At 43.1% G+C, this 19,221-nt stretch overlaps 1 protein-coding gene across 6 annotated transcripts in view; it reads left to right on the top strand.

Annotated features, from left to right (window-relative positions):
• Window positions 1-19,221, top strand: part of METTL8 (methyltransferase 8, methylcytidine) — a 69,349-nt gene that overhangs the window by 37,280 nt on the left and 12,848 nt on the right. For all 6 annotated transcript variants that reach the window (XM_053265735.1, XM_053265726.1, XM_053265711.1 and 3 more), the window contains 4 exons: window positions 2,717-3,072; window positions 4,801-4,850; window positions 8,930-8,993; window positions 10,587-10,726. In XM_053265735.1, coding sequence (XP_053121710.1) covers window positions 2,717-3,072; window positions 4,801-4,850; window positions 8,930-8,993; window positions 10,587-10,726 — 610 coding nt within the window. The remainder of the gene's footprint in view (window positions 1-2,716; window positions 3,073-4,800; window positions 4,851-8,929; window positions 8,994-10,586; window positions 10,727-19,221) is intronic.

Raw genomic sequence — 19,221 nt, 5'->3', positions numbered from 1 at the left:
CCCTCCCCCGCCCTTAAAGGCCTACCCCCGCCAGTGCCAAATCACTGAAATGGCCCCCGGAGCCGAAACATTTTGGAGGCCTCCATAATGGCCTCCGAAATGTTTCGGGCACAAGCCTACTTTTCACCTTCCCTCCAGGGGTCTACTCATGACTAGCCGTGCTGTGGAGCCACACTGCAACTACTCATGATCTTTAAAACCAGGTTTGTGGACTGCTCGCTCTGCATACCTGGTTTTAGGGCAGGGATAGCTAGGCGGATTACTCGCAGGATTTAGGGCAGGGATAGCTAGGTGGATTACTCGCAGCTGAGCCTGGTGGTTCACACGATGGGGCGAAATCGGGCTAGCCTCCGCTAGCCTGATTTCGCCCCATCGTGTGAATAGTCTCTTTATATTGTAAGATGTAGCTTTCCCATTTCTGTCAATAGCCCAGCCAGCTGTAGCTTTGCCTCTTTGCAGTAGTCCCTTCAGGAGAGATACTTCGGTTGCATTGGCTGATGCTGGAGGCTTACCAAGGGCACAAGGCTCTAGTGAGGATGACTGAGGATTGTGACGGATTGCTTTGCTCTGGAAAACCGTTGCGGCGACTATGAATCGTACTGCTTCTCTTAATTCATTGTGCAGACCTCAGCATGCACATGCACGCATTCTCTCCCTTTGATTTCTATCCAGCTGTATGTGCATTCAAAGTGTACATGTCATTTTTCTGCTTAAGAACTCCAATAAGAATGAGCTCAGACTTACAAATTCACCTCACTTGACATTCTCCGTAGACGTTTAAAGCTTAATTAAAGCATGGTTAGCCTTCACTAGGAATTAAATGAGGAGGGCGCAGGCACTGGCAGTAGCTGATTGCCAAGATATATTGGACTCCAGGGACCCTTCTTTTTCCTGTGAATTCCTGTACATTTAAAATGGGACTAGGTGAGCATTGCCAATAGTGTCTCTTCCCAAAGCTTCGCCGTCTTTCTGCAAGTGGCAGCACATTTTGACCTATTTGTTGCTAACAATGAGCCAGGCTGAAACTAATGAGCAGGTTATTTTAGGTCCTTTGGAAATGAGTGCAAAAAGCAATAAATAAGACAGCTTTTCTACAACATACTGTAATATTGCCAAAAAAAGACTCTCTGTTCAAACAAGAAGAGCAAAAATGAATGGTTATAGGCTGTGTGAGAACGGTCAACTGCTGCTGAAGGATCTTTGTGAGGCAAGGAGGAGCCATTGCATTTTTGATGGGGGGGGGGAGGGTGGTAGCATTTTGTGCAGCAGCTTTACATATCGCTCAGTTTTTACTTCCTTTTGTTGAGGGTGGGGAATGCTGCAAATAGTATCCCAAGACAAACCTAAGGGAGCCATGATAAAGCCAGCCGCCATGCCTGCTGTTTTACATGAGGGACATTGTTAACATGGCTGTGTTTAGGATGAAAAGCAGCATCATGCCTGTGTCTTGTTACTGAACTGATCTCAGTGCTGACTTTCAAGTGTTTCGTTTCAGCCATTTTCAAATAGCAGTCCCCCTTCTGAAAGGAGCAGTGGTTTGACTCTTTGATGACCAGCCTTTCAGAGAAAACAGTGGCTGACATCCTAACAAAGCAGGAATGTTGGGAAACTCTGTGGGAGTGTAGTGGGGGACCATGCACAACTCCACCAGTCCTCCATACACGTGGTTGCGCCAGTGGGCAAAACTTCCTAGCTCTTCCTGAGTCCCAGAGGTGTTCTGGAAAGGAGGAAGCACAGAGCCCCCTAACACACATGATTTGTTAGGATGTCAGCCAGTGATTCTAAGGGTTTGCAGCATGGCTTTGGGGTGTATGTTCGACACATGATGGATCATGGTGAGCCTTGGAGCTGTAGAGCAACTGGTACGTATTGAGACTTGTATGTGTGCATGCTCTGCACATGCAGTCTATCCGCCCCCCTGCAAAAAAAAAAAAAAAAAGATTGCGAGAAGCTGTGTTGGTGACGTTTGTGCTTGAGAATTCAAACTGCTTCTGCATTTTACTTTTACTACTACTACTATGGATATTTATATACCGCTCTTCAACCAAAGTTCTCTAAGCAGTTTACATAGAAAAGATAAATAATAAATAAATAAGATGGCTTTCTGTCTCTAAAGGGCTCACAGTCTAAAAAGAAACATCAGCTAGACACCAGCAACAGCCACTGGAGGGATGCTGTGCTGGGGTTGGATAGGGCCATTTGCTCTCCCCCTGCTAAATAAAGAGAACCGCCACTTTTAAAAGATGCCTCTTTGCTCAGTTAGCAGGGGTAATTCTTCCCCTTATTAGCTGTGGTCCTCGCACATCCATGTGAGCTGTCCCCACCCCCCCTTTAAACTAAGTAGTCTTTTCTTAAACTATTCAGCAAATTCCTTTCTAAGAGGATTTAGATTGTGAGCCTTTTGGGGACAGGGAACTATCTTACTTAATTATTCTTTATTTTTCTATGTAAACTGCTTTGGAAACTTTGTTGAAAAGCATTATATAACTAGTGTTAATATTAGTGTTAGCTAAGTAGACCCACTGACAAAATTTGGCTTTTGTTCAAAGTTTACCTGATATTTCACATACTTTATTCAATTCTTGAAGGTTTTCCACTTGGGTCTAGTCCCATCATTTGAATTGCCATCCTTAGTTTTACAATCAAAAATGTTTAGTTTTAACCATTTCACCAATGTTTTATGTCAGCTATGTTCTTATATATATGCTTCATCTAGACAGATATGAAAGAGAAGCCAGTAAATACTGGAATGAATTTTACAAGACCCATAAGAACAACTTTTTCAAAGATCGCAACTGGTTGTTCTTGGAATTTCCTGAGCTTCTTTCAGAAGGAAAAAGTGACCAGGTAGATTTTGCAAAATTGGATGCCACAGAACACTTTCCAGGAATGCTTGAAAACAGCCATCTTTGTGAGGATAATTCTGCTATAGAGTTATCTTTGGTGCAAGAAGATGATTTCAGCGCACGCTACGACTGCTCTGTTGCCAATTACCAAAGTGTCAAGTGCTCTGAAGAAAAGAATAATCAAGAGCCCTTCCCTGGCCATGATGCTGCTTTCCGAATATTGGAGGTACAATATATCTGAATTCTCTCCCCCCCCCCGCCCAGTTCTTGGCTCTTTGGGTTTTCTGTGCTTATGGAGAACTGCATATACTCAGCCTTGCAAGTAACAGCTATCAGAGAACTTGGTTTTGGGTGGTATAGAAATGTATTAAATAAATAAATAAATATTAGGTGAACCCCTCCTGTATTCTACCAAAGAAAATCACAGGCTTATATCACCTTGTGAGTCTCTGCTAAAGATATGATTTGATTATGGCTTTTGTATGTCATCGCCCCCAATTATTTATTTAAAGAAATATTAAAGAACAGCCAACAAAGAAAGAAAAGGAAAAAAGAAAAGAAACACACACATCTCACGATAATCTAATACATAAACTTGGATTCCAGCTTTCTATCATATCTGCTCCTAACAATTTGTTCTGACCCAATGGCAGCTGAGTAACATATCTACGCAATCGATACAAACATCAAAAGATATATAATGTATAGCCTAGTTTACCCCCCCTCCCCCCCAAAATCCATATTTTGGCATTCAACCTTGAACCAAATTATAACATATAAATGGTTCCCACGTTGAGACAAATTTATCCTCTGATTTTTTCTTTATGTATGAAGTAATCTTAGCCATTGATGCATATTCCCTTAAGTTGCCACTCTTCTAATGATGGAATTAAATTAACTTTCCAATATATAGCATAGAGAATTCTAGCTGCAGTAATCATATATAAAGAGAGTTCAGTATATTTTACAGGTATATAAGGTTTTGTGATATTTAACACACAAAAAATCTGGTAACAAGGGAAAGTCAATATTCAAAATTAGTTGCATCTTAGAATGAATTGTCTTCCAAAACTGCTGAGCTTTACTGCACGTCCACCACATATGATAAAATGTCCCTGCCTGATTCATACATTTCCAGCATTTACCAGAAGATTTGTTGTCTATCTTTGCAATAATCATGGGAATAAGATACCAGCGAAAATACATTTTATACCAGTTTTCTTTTAATGTGCTATTCACTGTAAATTTAATATTCACCTTCCGTTGATACTCCCATTGTTGCATATCAGTTGGGTTTTTTTTAAAGTTTTGCATCCATTTTATAATGCAATCTTTTACCTGTTCCAGTTCTGAATCGTACTTCAATAACAATTTGTATATAAGTCCTAGTAAGTGCTCTGAGTTCTGTGTTATTAATATTTCAAAATCCATCAGTTTTCTAATCCCCTGTTTTTGTATCTCTTTCTGAACTATGCTGTTTATCTGCAAATATTGAAACCACGAAGGAGCACTTGTCCACTCTGCAAAAAGAATTTCAGCTGATTTCATTTTTGTTTTATTAACCGTTAATACTTTGCAGATTATATGTCTTTTCTCTCCATTGTTCAAATTTCTTAGTATATATACCCCTTTGTATGTATGTCATTTTATATGTATATTCACTATTTTTTAAAAAAAGGGTGAAATGGCAACTAGAAGAAGCCCATTTTTTCTGTGTAGCCACATAGTATGTCAGACAAGTTGTTGTATGTCAGACAACTTCTTGATATGTCAGACAAGTTGTTGGATCCTCTTCCCCTCAAAAAGCAACAGAAGTCTCTATTTGTCTTAGAATGGGACTCAGAGAAGTATCCCTTGAGGATGTTTCCTAACTTTTTTGACCTGCTCCACTGTTTGGAAGATTTATGTGAATGAATGTACTTAGTTCAGTTTTTGTTTTTGTTTTTCTGTCCAGGTTGGTTGTGGCGTTGGAAACAGTGTGTTTCCTGTTTTGAAAGCTACTTGGTAAGCTATCTCAGATCCAGTTGTGCATCCTGTACACCAAATATGATGCAGACATAATGCTGTGAGCGCTGCTGTTTTGCTATCACTTACGCCAAGAAGTTTCACTGTAGGTGAGAGTAGTGACTGACATCCAGACTAACACTGCAGTGAACAAAGTGGCGTGCACACAAGAAGGTGCTGCAGCCAGGTGAAGTTGCAGAGAGGCTTGAAGTTCAGCAACCCCTTGCACTCTGGTTGCACTTCTGCACCTTGTGCGTGGTGCTGACACAAATATTTTATATAAATATCCTGTAAATATGGGTACTCTCTACATGTATTAGATATTGTATAAATATAGAAACGTAAATATATTAATGTTCTATGTTCTATAAAAGTATATACAAGACATATACTTTCATTAGTATTAATACATTGCTTGTTTGTCCTCCTTTGCAAAATTCCCTGCAATATATATGGACTGAGGAAAAGGTTTCACAGCAGGAGATGTGCCACAGATTGCCCACCTTGCTGCACAATAGAGATGTGCACGGAGAGTTTGTGCACTCCCTATGGAGGTGGGTTGCCTTTAAAAGAGCAGGTAAGGAGCTCCTTACCTGCTCCCTCTGCCCCGCTGCTTCCCCCCACCCCCCGCCGGTGCTCAGTTTTTCAAGAGCCACGCAGGGCTGCAGTGCTCGTGCGCCCTGGCCATTTGCGTGCCGACACCAGTCTGGGCTTGCTTGCAATCAGACAGCTTCAAGCCCTTCCTTGCAATTGGAAAGCTTGTTCGATCCTGGTTTCCAAGTATGTGTGCAGAGCTTATGTGCATATAACCTCATGCTCGCCCTACAATGAGTGTATGGCGGTTGGAGGCAGGACCAGGGGTCCCCCTCCCTGATCCATGTGTTTAGTGGATTTGAAGTTAAGAATAGAGCTATTATAAAAGTGGCGCTTGATCTGTACCACCTCATGTACACATGCAGCTGGTCCCTTGATGTTATAATTCATTACTTGGAGATCGTACCATTGTTAATTTTCCAGATCCATTTCTGTGATGGCGTGAATGATGAATAGTTATTACTGGTGACTTCAGTTCTTAATAGTTCTTTTGATAAAATGGGTCAAATACCCTATGTGAGAGGCTGAACCCTTTGAGCTATACCATCCGTCTTTCTAGGCCAATAGAATCTATCTTTTGGGAAAAGGTATTATGAAAGCATACTTTTCTCTACACTCTGCAAAAATATTTGCCTTCTGCTGGAAAAGGTACACGTTCTAGAGTAATGTTTCTACTTGTAACTGTGAGGGCATATGTGATACTCCTGTGCTCAGGCTTTCCTATTCATTTCAGTGGGGAGAAAGTGTGTGAATGAGTTTCTATACTTGTAAGAAATTGCTGACTATGACTATATCTGGATGGGACTATCTTTCTTTCATGAATGATCTGTTGTTCATTGAGCCAAAACTCTAAATAGCTCTTATTTCTGATCATTTAGGTCAAGACCACCCAGTGAGCATTAATTATCCATCTTACACGTATGTACAAGTGTGGTTTCTGAGCCGCAGTGGCTGACATCCTGACTAAATTACTCACCGGAAGTCCAGTTGAAACAAATAGACAAGTTAGTCATGAGTAACTCGTCCTATTCATTTCAATAAGACTTTCATTGAGTAATTTAGTCAAGATGTCAGCCAACACTAGAACCAGGGGTCATCCCATGAAACTGAGGGTCAGAAAATTTAGGACTGACATACTTCTTCCCACAACACATAATTAATTTATGGCATTCTTTGCCATGGGATGTGGTGATGGCCACCAGCTTGGACGGCTTTAAAAGGGGCTTAGACAAATTCATGGAGGACAGGTCTATCAATGGCTGCTAGTCTGGAGGCTGAGGGATGCCACCAACCTCAGAGGCACATTGCCTCTCAATACCAGTTGCAGAGGGGCAACAGAAGGAGAGAGGGCATGCTCTCACCTCTTGCCTGTGGGCTCCTCAGAGGCATGTTGCCTGTCAGCTCCTCAGTGGGACACTGTGTGAAACAGGATGCTGGACTAGATAGGCCTTGGGCCTGATCCAGCAGGGCTGTTCTTAGATTCTTAGGTTCATTGTGATTAAGGCCCTACCCCACAAGCTGTTTAATGTTCACACACACACACACACACACACACACACACACACACACACACACACACACACACACGTTTGTCTCTTGATAATTGCTTCAAGGAGAAACCATAGCTCAGTGTTGGGTTGCATGCTTTGCTTGTAGAAGGTCCCAGATTCGATCTGTGGTTTAAAAAGATCTCTGGCAGTAGGAATAGGTAAAACCTATGTCTGAGATCTTGGAGAACAGCTTCCATTCAGAATACAATACTGAGCTGGATGGTCTGACTCTGTATAAGACAGCTTTTCATGCTGAAGTGCTGACTTGGATGTAAGAATGAGCTTTTACAGAACTTCCATATTCAGATACAATCTTTCAAGGTGTGAGTTCACACATACGGCTGCAGGTAATCAAATGGTGACATGTGAAGGGATGCATGTACCAGCCCTGTGGCTAGCGTCATTCCATTTGCTCCAGAGAAACAACTCCAAATTGTAATGTTTCTCCTGGAACTTAAGAGGGCACATAGCAAGCCAGATAAAAATGGAGAAATCTGGCTGCACAGTCTTTATCTTTATCTCAGCGATTGTTTTTTCATCCAGGTGAACATGATGAGTTGTTCTTTCAAAAGCCATTTTTATGCACATCTAGTAATGCTATGTATTAGAATTGGGGCTGGGGAGTCCTCCCGTACGTTCCTCATATCTAGTGAGAGAACTTGGAGCTGGCTCTGTAGCAGTGATGGAATGGAGGCAAGAAGAAGAGGAAAGCTGCAATTGCATGAAGGCAGACTATATTTTGGTTCAGAAATTGACTTGGTACAATTAAAACTGTAGCATGCACTGGTTCAGATATCACATGGAACTTCAGTTAGAGTAGGGCTCTGCACAACATTTGTGAGCCTCAGGAACGCACTTCCCCCTCCGTGTGAGCATCTGCTCCTTGTCTAGGTTGAAAGAGGCCAATATTGGTTGTGTTGTCCAAACCCACCCATCTCAGATTATTCTAATCTACTTGCTTCAAGTAGCCTGAGGCCTGTACTCATTTCAGGCCTTGGGTACAGGGTTATTTGAAGCAAGTAGGTTAGAATCAGCTGCAATGGGTTTGGAGGACACAACTAATCTTGATTCATTTTAACCTAGATAGGAAGTAGCGGGGAGTGCACACTCCTGAGACTCAGAGATGCCATGCAGAGCCCGGCATTAACTAAGGTTCTGCATGATGTCTGAACCAGTCCAGTCTGCATCAGTGCTGTCCAAGGACTCGTGCTCACTTGAGATTATCAACAGGTGGAATCAAAAGGTTTCCTTTACAAACATCTGCCTGCCAATTTACTTTATGCTGAGAGTTATCAGAGTATTACATAAGAACATAGAACATAAGAACAGCCCAGCTGGATCAGGGCAAGGCTTATCTAGTCTAGCATCCTGTTTCACACAGGGTCCCACCAGCTGCATCATGATTACCAGGTGCATTTTTATTTTATTCATTCATTCATTCATTCATTCATTCATTCAATTTCTATACCGCCTTTCCAAAAATGGCTCAGGGCGATTTACACAGAGAAATAATGAATAAATAAGATGGCTCCCTGTCCCCAAAGGGCTCACAATCTAAAAAGAAACATCAGATAGACACCAGCAACAGTCACTGGAGGTACTGTGCTGGGGATGGAGAGGGCCAGTTACTCTCTCCCTGCTAAATAAAGAGAACTATCACGTTAAAAGGTGCCTCTTTGCCAAGTTAGCAGGGGTCATTTTTTGCCAAAGACATAAATGGCAGTTGAGCATTGCCAAAAGTATAGTAGGTTCTTGTTTCTCAAACCAGGAGGTTTCCTCTCCCCTCCTAGTCAGTCCTTGTCCATCCGTCCTTCTTTCCTTCCTACTTTTTACTAAGAGCTGATTTACATGAAATACTTCACCTGCAGATGATCTATCACTGCAAATTGCTTGCAATCAGAGCACTGATACTTATTTTGTTTTGTTTTCTTCCAGCCGTAATCCTAGAGTCTTTGTATATTGCTGTGATTTTGCTTCAGAAGCTGTGGAGCTAATCAAGGTATTCTATGTGTAGTGTTCATTTTTTTGGAGAGCATGGAGCATCCTTTGAAGCTTGAGTTTTTGTGGGTTAAGAAATCGATTTCCAAAACAGCAGCAGCCTAGGATGGCTTGTTCTCTTTCAACCTCATTCCTGCATAAAGCCCAGATAAAGTGCTATGAAGTAGTGTCTCTAGTGCAGGGTTCATGACAGTTTTCAGGCCTGTGGGCGCAGGGGGGAATCTCTGGTTTCCATGGTCATGTGACCTGGGGCGCCTTCACATGTATTTCTGTGCAATTGATCCACTATTTTGGTGTGATGAATTAATTGCCCTTGTGTAGGCATATTCACATACATGCAGCATAGAATGTGGTGATTTTTTGGCAGTGGGAGATGCATGTGAGATTGAGACTCACTCCCATGGCTCAGCTTGTTATCTAGCTGGCTGCAGTCTATGACCTAGTGGCCTGTGTGAACTGCCCTTGGTCAGAAAAAAGTTCTAGAACAAGATTGGGCAAGTTGTTTAGCTCTCATGCTGCAGGAAGGATATAAAGAACAGAGCAGGCCTTAACCTCACTTTGCACAACTTGAGCCCTCCAGCTGCTGTTGGACTACGACTCCCATAATCTCCAGCCACAGGGTCCAGTAGTCCAGGGAGTTGTAGTTCAGCCACAGCTGGAGGGCTGAGGTTGTACATCCCTGCCTTAGCTCAAGGCCCAGCTAGGGGGTTGCTTAGGGGTTGGTTCAGGCAAGATGGCTGCCAGCACACAAGCCTGGGAAAGGGGTGTGCCCAGAGCACACCCATCGAGACGTCCTTGGAATAAGTATCTTTTAAATAAGTATTTGGAGTATGTTTTTATAGGGAGCTTTCAAATAAATAGCCCCCTGTACACGCGCGCATGCGCGCGCGCGCGCACACACACACACACAGAGACAACACCTGGGTCACTCTATACATTATTAAGACAAGTTTATACACTGAGCAGAATGAATATGTACACTGCCTAGAGATAAATATAAATATATCAGGTGGTATATAAGTATGATAAATTAATAAACTAAAAAAATAATTGAAGTGGTTAAGCTTTTCCAAGAGCATATTGTCAGATACACTCTTATGCAACACTCTTATGTCATATACAACTGGTATAGAAATTGAATGAATGAATAAATAAATAAATATAAAGTGTTAAGTCCTTTCTGGGGGAGGGGCTTAATGATGTCTTCAAGGGACGCCAGATCTGTTGGTGGTGGTTGAATAAAAGCTCTTGGAATACCTAAGCCTGACTTAGCTCTCTCTGTTAAATACATTTTACCACTTTGGGATGTAGATTGCATGTTCGAATGTTCCTCCATAGAAGAGGGAACTTCTCTGCTTGTAGATAACTAGCATGTCAGGGAGCAGGGTTGAGCGCATTCCCTGCAGCTTTAAGTGATATAATCTAGAAAAAAAGCCTTCCCATTTCATTCTGCTGAGTTGTATAAATTGGCCCTTCCATAGCTTTTACAAAACTAAATCACTGGTGGTTGGGTTAGGGGATTTGTGTATCATAGGAAAGGTATTCTAACTAGTTGAGATCTCTCTCTTGTTTCTTTGAATGGGGGCTGTAACAGTCCCACTCCTCCTTCGACGCCTCCAGGTGTTTTGCCTTTGTTCACAACCTGTGTGATGATGCCTCACCCTACCCGCTCCCAGATGAGAGCATGGATATCGTTCTCCTTGTCTTTGTCCTATCTTCGATTCATCCTGACAGGTAAATGAAGACTGAAGGGAGAGCGGGGCAGAGCAAATGGGTGAAATGTCTTTTATCATCAGTGGTTTTCAGGGCTATCTAAATGAGGGGATGAATTTATCACTGAAGAGTCTGAAGTTCTCTTGCCTACACAGGGCATTTTAACTACACTTTCCTCCCGTTCCTAATAGGAGCAGGTCAAAACGGCTTCACTAGCTTCAGTAGGGAGCCTTCTGTCACTTTTGAACAGCACTTCAACAAGATGCATACTTATGAAAGATGGTGGGCTTTCCAAATGCTATAAATGACTTTTTTTAAAAAAAGGCAAAATAAAACCCAATTGCCACTGTCATGCTCCAAGGATATTCTCAGCTTTGTTCCCTTAAGAGCTGAGTTATCTGATTTGCTTTTGCAGAGAGAATCTCTTTTCCCACATAGCCTGTATCTTCTTCCTGTTTGTTCAGAGGCAAGCATATGACTCATGGGCAAAATAATGCCTTGCCAAGCCTGAGTGAGGACGGTATAAAAAGTGTTTTCCCTGCACCTTTTTATAAGCCATGAACATTGAAAATGTCTGTGGATATTTTAACCATTTCAACTCTTAACCTTTAGAGCTTTGGGATTTTTTCCTCCTCGGGCAATCGGATAAAGAAATGGCTCTCATTTCTAAATATTTCAGATGGGGCTAAATTCCTTTGAGTTGTACCCTAAGGATTGTGAGCACAAGGAAGTTCATGTACAGCAACTTTCTTCCCCCTTTCCCTTGCATATAAGCTCTCCTGTGCCCTCTGAAAGCATCCTCTGAGGGGTGGGAGATCCCCAGAAGAATTGGGATGGGGCACAGAGACTGCAGGGGAAGCGGGGGAGGACAGGTTTTGCCAAAATCTGGCTCAGGCAACTTCTGTGAATGCAACTCCATTCATAGAAAAAGTGTGAACGAAGTGTGAGTCAGATTTCAGAAATGTGCTCCTTCCCACTTTCACCCCTCCCTCCCCCACACAGAGGTTGGAGGTGTTCAGGGGTCACCATAGGGAGGAGGGAGTTGGGAAGTTGCCTCCCGTAAGCTTCCTTGTGTTCATGGTTCTTAGATTACAACCCACTGATTTTCAATGGACAACTGGGTACTGTAAATGTGTTGCTACGTAAGCTACGTAAGCTTTAAACTAGGGGCATAGCAAGGTTGGAGTGGGCCTGGGGATGAGATTTTAAAATGGGCCCCTCGCTGTGGGCTGGCGGAGGCCCTGCCTGCCCCATTCGCACCCGGCACTCGCATGTAGTTTCCCATTCAGATGCAAACCAGGGAGGACCCTGCTTAGCAAAGAGGGCAATTCATGCTTGCTACTGTGGGTTCCAAAGGAAGCTTCTGTTCCAAGCTTAACAATTTTTGTCAATGCTGTAGCCAGTGTTCCCTCTAACTTTTTTCATCAGTGAGCGGAATGAGTTTTGTTCTGGGCAGCAGTATCAAGGCCGTGTGTGCACATGTGCATTATTATGTGCCACCATAGATATCTCACGCACCATAAATTTCCCCATAAATATGGAATGAAAAGATTGTACTTTATTATTATTATTATTATTTATTTATTTATTTATTTACACAGTCAGACAGGTGTTATTGACTGGTTTGTTTTATCCATTTTTGTATTTTGTTGTTTTTTCTATTTCTTTTTCTTGTATTCTGCTTTCCCCTGGTATTGCTATGTCGATTATTATTTATTATTATTATTAATAATTGTTTACATAGTCAGGAAGGTGTTATTGACTGGTTTGTTTTATCCAGACATCGAGTCCTTCCCAAGGACCTGGGATGGCTGAATTTTATTATCAGTATTGTTCTTGTTGTTATAGATATCGTTGCAGAATATAGGCTGTTCCCAGTAAAGCTGCTTTTTGTAATTGGCTGATGGTGATTTCTGTGGCTCCTATGGTGTTGAGGTGCTCTTCAAGGTCTTTTGGAACTGCACCCAGGGCGCCAATTACCACTGGGATTATTTGGGTCTTTTTCTGCCACAGCCTTTCCATTTCAATTTGTAGATCTTTGTATTTGGTGATTTTTTCTATTTCTTTTTCTTCTATTGTGCTATCCCCTGGTATTGCCGTGTCGATTATTTTAACTTGTTTTTCTTTCTTCTTGACTACAGTTATATCTGGTGTATTGTGTGGCAGGTGTTTGTCTGTTTGTAGTCGGAAGTCCCATAATATTTTTACATCTTCGTTTTCTACAACTTTTTCAATTTTATGGTCCCACCAATGTTTGGCTACAGGTAGCTTGTATTTTTTGCAGATGTTCCAGTGTATCATCCCTGCTACTTTGTCATGCCTTCGTTTGTAGTCAGTCTGTGAGATCTTTTTACAACAGCTGATTAGATGGTCCATGGTTTCATCTGCTTCTTTACAAAGGCGGCACTTGCTTTTTGTTGTTGATTTTTCAACTTTTGCTCTTATTGCATTTGTTCTTAGTGCCTGTTCTTGTGCAGCCAGTATTAAACCCTCTGTTTCTTTCTTCAAGTTGCCATTCTTAAGCCATTGCCAGGTCTTGGTGATGTCTGATTTTCCACTTCTAGTGTGTAAATATTGACCATGCAGTGGCTTATTTTTCCATTTTTCTGCTCGGTTCTTGACTTGTTCTTTCTTGTAGGCCTGCTTTGTTTCATTGGTGTTGAATAGTTTCGCATTATTGACCATTTGAAGTGCATCTTCTTCACTGTCCTTGAGATATTCTTCAAGGCCTCTTTTCTCCTCCTCTACTGTTTGATGGACTTGCAGCATTCCTCTTCCACCTGAGCTGCATGGGAGGTATAGCCTATCGACATCACTGCGGGGGTGCAGAGCATGATTGATGGTCATGATTTTCCTGGTCTTACGATCTAGCGTCTCTAGCTCTGCCTGGGTCCAGTCTATTATTCCTGCAGTGTATCTGATAACAGGTATAGCCCAGGTGTTTATGGCTTGTATGGTGTTCCCGCCATTGAGTTTGGACTTGAGGATTTTTCTAACTCTCCTGATGTATTCACTTCCAATTTTTCTTTTTAACTTTAGTGTGTGCAATGTTATCAGTCTGGAGAATGCCCAAGTATTTGTAATGTTCTTTCTCTTCCAGGTTCTTGATCTTGCTTCCATTGGGCAGTTCTGTTCCTTCTGTTTTTGTTATTTTCCCTCTGTTCATTATTAATGCAGCACACTTGTCTAGTCCAAACTCCATTGCTATATTGCTACTGAATATACGGACAGTGTTTAGTAGTGATTCGATTTCTGACTGGGACTTTCCATACAACTTCAGATCGTCCATGTACAGCAGATGGTTGATTTTACTTGATGTTTTAGATGTTTGGTATCCAAGGCCTGTTTTGTTTAGTATTTGTGAAAGTGGGGTCATGGCGATTACAAACAACAGAGGGGATAGTGAGTCCCCTTGGAAAATGCCTCTTCTAATGCTAACCTGTCCAAGTGTCTCACCATTGATTGTTAACTGTGTACTCCACATGCTCATTGCTTTTTTAATAAATATCTGAATGTTTTTGCTGACACCAGTTGTTTCTAAACATTTTAGTATCCATGTGTGAGGCAATGAATCGAAGGCTTTCTTGTAGTCAATCCATGCAACACTTAGATTGGTTTTTCTTCTCTTGCAATTTTCTAAAATCATTTTGTCAATCAGCAGCTGGTCTTTTGTGCCTCTGGTGTTCGGGCTATTTCTTTTCTGTTCAACTGGAAGCTGTTTGTTAGTTAATAAGTGTTGCATCACTTCATCTGCTATTATTCCAGTTAATAATTTGAATATGGTTGGCAGGCAGGTTATCGGTCTATAATTACTTGGAACTGCACCTTTTGCTAGGTCTTTCATGATGAGATGAATTTTCCCAGTTGTTCGCCATTGTTCAATATCACCTCCTTGCAAAATGTGATTGAACTGTTTTGATAGTTGTTTATGAAGGCTTGTTAGGTGTTTAAGCCAAAAGCCATGCAGTTCATCGTCACCTGGCGCAGTCCAATTTTTAATTTTCTTTGCTCTTTCACTTATTAATTCTGGTGTTATTATTAGATCTTGCATTTGTTGGTTACATTTTTTGACCTCTTTCACCCAGCCTGCTTTTTTATTATAATCTATTGGATTGTCCCATAATTTCCCCCAGAATTGCACTGTTTCTTCATTTGGTGTTTCTATGTTTCTTGCAGTTTCTCCTTCTATGCTTTGGTAGAAAAGTCTCTGATTCAACTGGAATTGGAGATTCTGCCAGTGTTGTGTAATTCTAGCTTCGTATCTGCTAATCTTCTTTGACACTGCTGTTATTTGCTGCTTTATTATTTCCAGGACTTCTCTAATTTTCCTTGAATCTAGGTGGTATTTTTGGATCAGATACTATTTGGTGTTTTCATTCTTCAGCTTCTTGTCTTTCATATCTTTCAATTTACTAGCATCCGATCTAAGCCTGGCGATTTTATTTTCTAGTCTAATCTTCCATGTAGGTGATGTACGACTTTCTTTTTTTACAGGTCCACTGATCTTATATTCAAGCTCTTGTGTTGTTGCTGCTGCTGCACTGTACATTAGTTGGTTTGTTTCTTGCAAATCATTGGTTGTTATTTCTGCAAGTGCAGCATTGACATCTTTTAATGCCTGAGCAAGTTGTTTTTTGGCAACTGTTTTTAGAGCTGGAAGTCGAACCCTGGTGGTTGTTTGGTTCATGTGCTCAGTTATTATTTGCTTTAGTTCTTGTTGCTTTTCTGTTAAACGGCATTTGGGTTTTTGAGGTGAAGGCAAAGGGGAGGTTGCCTGGTTTTGATTTTGAAACAGTTTAGCAACAGTGGCATCCTCTATTTCCAATACCACCTCCACCTGTGCCTGAGCAACTGCTTCAGCTGGTGGTAATTCTTTTTCCATATCTTGAGCCTGTGTTGCTCTTTGCAGTTCTTCCAGCTCAACTCCTGTGAATACTTTATTTCTTATTATGAATCTTCTCTGGTCTGCTAGCCTTTGTTCTGTTATTTCTGTGTCTGGATGCTTCTCTTTCCAAATTTGGTACATTCTTTTTAAATAACCTCTTCTAGTTGGACTAGACTTGTAATAGCAGATCATTATTTCCTTGTTGGCATTTTTCGTATACTTTTTCTGGTTAAGTGATGTTTCTTCCAGTAACTTTGCAGTCTTCAGCCCTGGTTGCTCAACTGAAGATCCTGAGTCCTGTTGCCCACTTGCCACCAGATGTCCAGGGACTCCAGCATCTGGCGTGGTCCTTGTTGATCCAGGCGACGACTGATCCGGTTTAGATTTATTAAAGATCTGGTTTGTGATCCATTGACACCATTAGAGTGGGTTCTGCGCCTGCGCGGAAGTCCCTCGGTATCGAGTTCCACAGCTCCTGTTCAGCGCCTGCATCCTGCCCCACGTGACCACGTGGCTATTTAAGGCGGGAGGAACGTAGGCACCCTCAGTTCCTTTTCGACCGCCGGAGGGATCACTTGTGATTTCTGCGGCTCCTTATCTTAGTTCCTTTTGAAAGAATTCAATATTACATCTACTGGCTTGACTACGGACTACCTATTGGACTATTCTACGGAAATACGGACTTTACTCTTTACTCTGTTTGACTGGATTGACCCGGACTGTTTATGGACATTCTAATGTGTGCGTTACCAACACGGATACAACGGCTACTGATCGCGGACTCGCTACAGGAGTGAGTACAATGCAAACCCCTAAAGGCAGTAAGACTTTTAAGCACTGCACGAAGTGTAATGCTAAACTGCCCTCCCAAGATGGCCATAATCTGTGCCTAATCTGTTTGGGCGAGGCCCATCTCACTTCTACCTGTAAGGTTTGCCAATCGTTCTCTAAGCAAACCAGAAGGAATAGAGAACTACGCTTACGGGTGGCGTTGTATGATGATGCGTTGTCCGCTCCATCAACATCCGCGAAGTCTCCGCACGGCTTGAGGGCCCTGGGTTCGGCCCAGTCTAAAACCTCACCGTCTGCCCACAAAACCCCTAAGTCCTCGAAGAGGCCGGGTGACAAAATGGCATCCGTGGAAAAACGCACGAAAAAGTTCCCATCCTCCGACTCAACGCCATCACCGGGCTCAGCTCAGGAGTTGGAGACTCCTTCGATATAGAGAAAATCGGCGTCGAAACGACACACTTCCTCGAAACCAAAGCAGACTTCATCTTCGACATCGACGCATGGAGTATCGGCTTCCTCGATACCGACCGCCCCTACTTCGTCGATATCGACACCAATGCCGACCGAAGCTTTGAGATCGATAGAAACGACGGCATCAACCTCGGCACCGAGAAACATTGCGTTGTCGACACCGAGCGCGCCATCGATGTCGATGGAAACAGAACAGACATCTGCACAACTACCGGTCATCCCAGCGGCTAGAGACTTAGCCCTGGCTTTGACTCCAATCTGTTCCCCACCGACATCGAGGGAAAGTAATCAGCACTCTGCTTTGAATACTCCTGCTAACGTGACCACAGTTACACTGAGATTCCGTGTCCTGTTAACCTTCTCCGTAGGAGGGGATGAAGATTCCGAAGGTGAACCTGCGCCACTGGATCCACTCTTAAAAATACTGGACTCCGCGTCGGCCACACCTTCAACCTTCCAAGGTTTTCCTCAGTCAGATGATGGCTTAACGGCTCCTACAACACCAGTCCCTGGACTATTGACGTCCTCACGGCTTGCTACGACCACTCCTTGGCATACTTGCGGGTTTTCACATGCTGCTTCGCCGTCGGCAGAAACTGCTCTTCCGGGTGCAGTCTCACTAGGATTTGCCTATGATTACGAGGAGGATACAGCTTGGAGGTCCGAACCTGCACATGACCGAGGGTTACATCGGCCACTGTTAGCCGCTGCTCAAGACCCAGGCCGCCCCTTAGCCGCGGGGGATGCCCTCACTGGACCACAGAAAAAGTTTCGTACTACTTCAACTCAAACACCACACATGATTATTGTGCATAGGGGCTCTCAGACCAAAGTGCAACAAACCACTGATTGCGCTGTTCAGACTAACTTAGTTTCCGCGCCTCCTTCTCCTCACCCTACATCCCCGGGGGACCCACCGGAAACACCGACTCATTCCGACAGGGGATCCCAGGACAGTCATCATGGCTCCTCCAATTTCGAATCAGACACTGAAACTCTGGAACCTGACCCTTCCCCAGATGTGGCCACACCAGCACACGTTTCGCCGACCGAAGAACTCAAAGTATATCACGCGCATGTGAAACAAATGGCTTCAGCATTGGGTCTAGATCTCTCGTCTCAGCTAAAGACAATAGATGACCCAGTATATAATTTCATGCGTCAGTCTCAATCCTCTCAGCCAGTTGCCCTGCCACTTCTGCCCATAATATCCAATGCAGCGCAGTGCGCCTGGCAAGTTCCTCACACATCTACACCTACATCTAAACGTCTGGAGGGACTTTACCACATTCAAGAACAAGATAATATGTATTTGTTCAAACACCCTGTCCCTAGCTCTCTAGTGATTGATTGTGCTTCCACATCGAAAACCGGTAGGCGGCATACCACCCCGGGAGACAGGGAAGGGAGAAAATTGGATGTGCTGGGCAGGAAGTTATATTCTACATCCTGCCTCACTGTTAAAGTGGCAAATTATTCCGCCTGTATGGCCAAATACGCTTATTGTATCTGGGAAGATCTGGAGCAAAAATGTCTCCAGAGGAACTGAAACTAAAATTTCACAAGACATTACAAAAAGCAGCAGACTTAATCTGCCAACAGCTGAGTACAGCTAAACATCTAGCTGAGTCAGAATCAAGGTCTCTTACTACAGCTATTACATTGAGACGTCATGCATGGCTTCGCTCAACCTCCCTTCAACAAGATATGAAGGACAAGATTGAGGGATTACCTTTCGACGGAAAAGGCCTATTTTCCAAGGAAACTGACACAACGATGGAAAAAATGAAAAAATCTAAATTCACAGCAAAAACTTTCACTTCCACGACAACCTACGGTAATAGGCAAAGAAATTTCTGTCGCCCTCGGGCTACATATAGGCAGCAAGACCGCCGCAAATACCGTAAGTCATATCAACCTTTTAACAAACGCAGTAACCAACAGAAGACAAAGTTCCGCCCTGCTCAACGTAAACCATCTGAGGAGGGTAAGCAGCGGCTTTGAGACACGGATCAGCCCACCGCCTTACTTGGTAACACAGCTCTACTCGCCTCCCCACAACATCAGGGGCAGCGGGGGTCGGCCTCCCAACACTCAGGCTCCCCCCTTAGTCACCAACTACATCAGGTTGGCAAGTCATGCGCAAGCATGGCGTCATATAACATCAGACCGCTGGGTCCTGAAGATCATCGAGTATGGTTACGCAATAGAGTTCAGAGCTCGCCCGCGCTTTCGGGGTGTGCGATTTACAAAGGAGACACCGGACCTGTGTCAGGAGGTGCAGGAACTCTTGCGCAAAAAAGCTGTGGTTCCAGTGCGGTGGGCAGAGAGGCGGGAGGGATTTTACTCCCGCTATTTTCAAATACTG

The sequence above is a fragment of the Hemicordylus capensis genome, chromosome 1, assembly GCF_027244095.1.
Source record: "Hemicordylus capensis ecotype Gifberg chromosome 1, rHemCap1.1.pri, whole genome shotgun sequence".
NCBI lineage: Eukaryota > Metazoa > Chordata > Lepidosauria > Squamata > Cordylidae > Hemicordylus > Hemicordylus capensis.
Note: the sequence above shows the minus strand (reverse complement) of the source record. Positions and strands in the feature narration are given on the sequence as shown.